The sequence below is a fragment of the Argentina silus genome (assembly GCF_951799395.1).
Source record: "Argentina silus genome assembly, chromosome: 22".
Classification (NCBI taxonomy): domain Eukaryota; kingdom Metazoa; phylum Chordata; class Actinopteri; order Argentiniformes; family Argentinidae; genus Argentina; species Argentina silus.
In genome coordinates, this window is record NC_139676.1 from 4346182 (window position 1) to 4351181 (window position 5000).

The window sequence follows — 5000 nt, forward strand, 5'->3', positions numbered from 1 at the left end:
GATCTAGACACCATTAGCCGCATGACCCCTGAGGTAAGGTCACCTCTCACTTCCTGTGCCCCCCCCCGTCCCCCTCCCCCTCCCCAACTCCCCCATGACCCCTGACCTCCATACACCCTGTCACCCCGACGTCCCGCCCCCACCCCCCACACCCCCTCCCACCCTGGCGTCCTGTCTGTCCTGTCTGTCCAGACTCCGCACCCCCCCCAGTCCCGCTGTCTGTCCAGACTCCCCTCCCCCCCCAGTCCCGCTGCTCAGGCAGCTACCAGATGATTCCCCTTCTGACCTCTGACCCGGATGATGTCATCACGACCCTCCTGTTTATGTCACGTGACCCTGGTGTCGTGAGTCCTGAGCGTTGGCCAATCACGTCTCATCATATCTTATTTCTGCTTCATTTGCATATGTGTGCTGATTTTGTTACATGTGTGTGTGGTGGTGTTAGTGCTTGAGTGTGTCTGTTTGTGTTTCCATTAGTGCAGTGTTTGTGTGTGTATGTGTGTGTGTGTGTGTGTATTTGTGGGGGGGCGTGTGTGTGTGTGTGTGTGTGTTTATGGGGGTGTGTGTGTGTGTGTGTGTGTGTGTGTGCGTGTGTGTGTGTGTGTGTCTCTGTGTGTGTATTCATAAGTGCTGCTTGTGTATTCTAGGACCTTACAGCTATTGGAGTTACAAAACCAGGACACCGTAAGAAGATGACATCGGAGATCAGCAAACTCCCGTCCACTGATTGGATCCCAGATCAGAAGCCAGTAAGACAGGAACACACACACACACACACATACAAACAATCAGACACATACACACACACATATATACACAGTACGCACATATCTGTATCATATACCCTAATGTCAGAGTTCTGTGTGTGTGTGTGTATGTGTGTGTACGTGTGTGTGTGTGTGTGTGTGTGTGTGTGTGTGCGTGCGCGCGTATGTTTGTGTGTGTGCGTGTATGTGTGTGTGTGCGTGTATGTATGTGTGTGTGCGTGTATGTATGTGTGCGTGCGTACGTGCGTGCGTGTGTGCATGTGCGTGTGTGTGTGTGTGTGTGTGTGTGTGTATGTGTGTGTGTGTGTGTGTGCGTGCGTGTAGGCCAACCTGGCAGAGTGGCTGTCTCTGATCGGGCTGAGCCAGTACTACCAGGTCCTGGTGCAGAACGGCTACGAGAACATCGAGTTTGTCTCTGAGATCAGCTGGGAAGACCTGCAGGAGATCGGCATCACCAAACTGGGTAAGACCACACCCCGACCTACCAGGACAACCACTGTCCTGCTGTTATGGTCTGGTCGCGTTGACCACGTGCAGTAGCACGTGGATGGTGTATTGTTATGAGTGCTGTCGATAAATGAAAGGAAGAGAAGAGAGAATGGACTGAAACGGAAGAGAGAAGAAGAGAAGGGACTGAAACGGAAGAGAGAAGAAGAGAAGGGACTGAAACGAAGGAGAGAAGAAGAGAAGGGACTGAAACGGAAGAGAGAAGAAGAGAAGGGACCGAAACGAAGGAGAGAAGAAAAGAAGGGACTGAAACGGAAGAGAGAAGAAGAGAAGGGACTGAAACGAAGGAGAGAAGAAGAGAAGGGACTGAAACGGAAGAGAGAAGAAGAGAAGGGACCGAAACGAAAGAGAGAAGAAGAGAAGGGACCGAAACGGAAGAGAGAAGAAGAGAAGGGACTGAAACAGAAAGAGAGAAGAAGAGAAGGGACTGAAACAGAAAGAGAGAAGAAGAGAAGGGACTGAAACGGAAGAGAAGAGAAGAGAGGGGACTGAAACGAAAGAGAGAAGAAGAGAAGGGACCGAAACGGAAGAGAGAAGAAGAGAGGGGACCGAAACGAAGGAGAGAAGAAGAGAAGGGACTGAAACAAAAGAGAGAAGAAGAGAGGGGACTGAAACGATGACTACGCATCGGTCTCTGTCCGTTCGTTTTATGTCACAGACACAGATCCTTTGTTAGGAGTTTCGGAGGTGACGACGATTCGTTTTGTGACGGTGCAGCTAAAAGTGATAGGCGGTTATCATTAAAAACCCTTTTCAGACCGTACCTTTTGGCCAATTGACTGTCTTCAAATAATACTGTCACATCCTTTGGAAATGAATCGAATAAGCACTACAAGCTCCGGTAACTCAAATCCCTGGACCGCGTTCATCTCAAATCCCTTGACTGCCTTCAAATAGACGGAAAGCTGGAAGAAGCAAGACTGATAATGAATCAAATAAGCACGACACGTTCCGGTACCTTTATAGTACCAGAGTATCAAAGCGGTGTGTAGATGTGAGTGAATATATTTTCATTTTAAGGTAAAAATCAAACCAACCAGTCCCTTGTCTGCCTAACATCGGTCTCTTCTTTCTCTCTCTTTCTCTCTCTTTCTCTCTCTTTCTTTCTCCCTCACTCTCTCTCTCACTTGACACTCCCCCCCTCCTCTCTCTCTCTCTCTCTCTGTCTCTCAGGGCACCAGAAGAAGCTGATGTTAGCAGTGAAGAGGTTGAGAGAGCTGCAGAGAGGGGAGAGCAGCGGTGGGTCCCCTTCCACCCCCCCTCCCGCCACCACGGGGCTCAGCCCGGGGTCAGGGCTCAGCCAGGGACCAGGGGTCAGCCAGGGACTAGGGGTCAGCCAGGGGTCAGGGGTCAGCCCGGGGTCAGAGGAAGGCCTTCCCAGGAGGGAGGGGAAGGGACAGAGGCAGAGGGACAACGCCCCACCCCCGTTAGCCAAGCCTCGCCCCCCGATGGGCTCCCCAACACACACACAAACACACACTCCGCCACACACACAAACCCACACTCCGCCGCACACGCAAACACACACTCCGCCACACACCCCCACCAAGACCCAGCACTCCTCCCCCAAGGCCAGAGCCCGCCCCTCCGCCCAGCCGCCAGCTGCCGATTCGCCGGTGCGCGAGGGGGGCGTGGCCGTGCCCCTGCTGTGCCTGCCGCCGGAGGAGGAGCGTCGGCGGACGCACAGCTTGATTGGCTACTCCTCCTCCGACGCCGACGGCCTCGCCGTGCCGGGCTCCGCCTCCAAATACGCCACCGTCTGCCGCAGCAGCTCGGCCCGCGTCCCCGCCCCCAACGATGCCATCGTCAACCGCAGCCAATCGTCCGTCACGCTGCGACCTCGCCGCAAGGGACGGCCCCCGACGCCTCCCAAGAGGTCCTGCTCCTCCATCTCCGGGGGCAACGGGACGGAGGGGGAAGGAGGCGGGGCTCTGCTGGGCGTGTCGACCTACAGGGAGCGGCGGGCTAGTGATTGCGGGGGGCTGACAGGGGTGAGGGAGGGGGTGGGGGTCTTGCAGAGGTCAGAGGGGGCGGGGGGAAGCGTAAGGAGCCTCGCCGCCATGCTGGAGACCTCCATTGGGGGAGGAGCCAAGACTCTGCCCATATCCATGGGCAGCAGCGGTGGCGGTGGCGGTGGCGGTGGGAGCTACCTACAGGTATGTGTGTGTGTGTGTCTGTCTGTCTGTCTGTGTGTGTGTGTGTGTGTGTGTGTGTGTATGTATGTGTGTGTCTGTCTGTCTGTCTGTGTGTGTGTGTGTGTGTGTGTGTGTGTGTGTGTGTGTGTGTGTGTCGTAACACTGTAACACTGTAACACCGTAACACTGTTCCCCAGGTGAGTCCAGCCATGCTCCGAAGGCAGGAACGTCTGACTTCTGACGATGAGGACCTTCTGAACCGCCGCCGGACCATCAGTGGCCCCGTTCCGGGCTTCAACAACGCCACGGACCCCTCCCCCCCGGCGCAGTCGCCACGGCAACCGGCCGAGCCGCGCCCGGAGCCCCGCCCGCGCTCCACAGTCGTCACGGGGACGCCGGAGGGCATCACGGACGGCACGGCAACGCTGAGGAGGAGGCCGCGCCCCCTGCACTACTCGGACGGCGAGAAGTTCCACATGACGGAGACCAACACCATACGCCGGCGACCTCGCAGCCGCGAGCACAGCGGCGACCAACCGGAGACCGGCGCGCCCGGCGGTGGCCAATCGGAGAACAGCGCAACCGTTGTCGAGGGCGGTAGGCACAGCATCGACCAACCGGATAGCGGCACGCCTGGCGGTGGCCAACCGCAAACCAGCACGTCTAGCCGTAGCCAACCGGAGGGCAGCCGGCAGAGCATTGACCAATCCCAGCACGGCCTGGCCCCGCCACAGCAGAACGGCGGGGTGGTTCTGCGGCGTCGGCCGGCGTCGGAGGCCTGTGATAGGCCGGAGGCCAGCAGGGACAGCTGTGAGATGCTGGAGGGCAGGAGGGCCCTGAAGCCGCCCGTCTCACCCAAACCCTCTCTGGCCCACAGGAGGAGGCCGCAGGACCCCCCCACCCCCACCCGGAGGGTCCCCCTGCCTGGGCCAGACACAGACTACAGGACTGACGCCACACACAGCCCCGGTGAGTCACACAGACACACACACACACACACACACACACACACACACACACACACACACACACACACACACACCACCATCTCTATTATAGGCCACTGAAAGATCTGAGGGGGCTTTTGAAAGTGTTTTGGAGTACGGGGGCGCTCAGCGTTCAGTCGTTGAGGGGCCATTTTGTTGTGGATGAGCTATGGGCTGAAGGAGTGGGTTACCATGACAATGTTTTGTTTGTTCTATGATTGTTTTTAGTGTTTTTGTCCAGGCTTGTTTTATGGTAAATTTAAAGACAATATCAGGGTTCCCACACCTAGGGGAAAAGGTCACAAGAAAACAGATGGTTTTAGAATATTTGAAGAGTGCAATTAAGGAGGGGTGAGGTTAAAGTGAGGGCTGACCAGAGGGTATGAATACAATGAAGTACAATGGTTCAAAGCTGCAGAAACAGGATAGAGTGATCTAAGGACAGGATAGATGAGTAATAAACACAGTTGTAAACAGCCAGGACAGATGGCTTTTGTAAACAGCCTGGGCCAATTGATCTTTCAACAGACTGACCGATGCCAGGTCAGGTGGGAGTAGCCCCCTGGATGACGAAATGTAGTTCTTGAATGTTATTGGTGTATGTA

At 55.8% G+C, this 5000-nt stretch overlaps 1 protein-coding gene across 1 annotated transcript in view; it reads left to right on the forward strand.

Moving 5' to 3' along the window:
* LOC310822035 (caskin-1-like) overlaps positions 1 to 5000 on the forward strand; it is a gene marked incomplete at both ends in the record, with an annotated part of 22498 nt that overhangs the window by 15580 nt on the left and 1918 nt on the right. Inside the window, 6 exons of the mRNA XM_083694324.1 lie at positions 1 to 33; positions 648 to 749; positions 1092 to 1230; positions 2448 to 2634; positions 2800 to 3430; positions 3607 to 4378. The exon at positions 1 to 33 is cut by the window's left edge and continues 75 nt beyond it. Of these exons, the coding sequence (XP_083550450.1) occupies positions 1 to 33; positions 648 to 749; positions 1092 to 1230; positions 2448 to 2634; positions 2800 to 3430; positions 3607 to 4378 (1864 nt within the window). The remainder of the gene's footprint in view (positions 34 to 647; positions 750 to 1091; positions 1231 to 2447; positions 2635 to 2799; positions 3431 to 3606; positions 4379 to 5000) is intronic.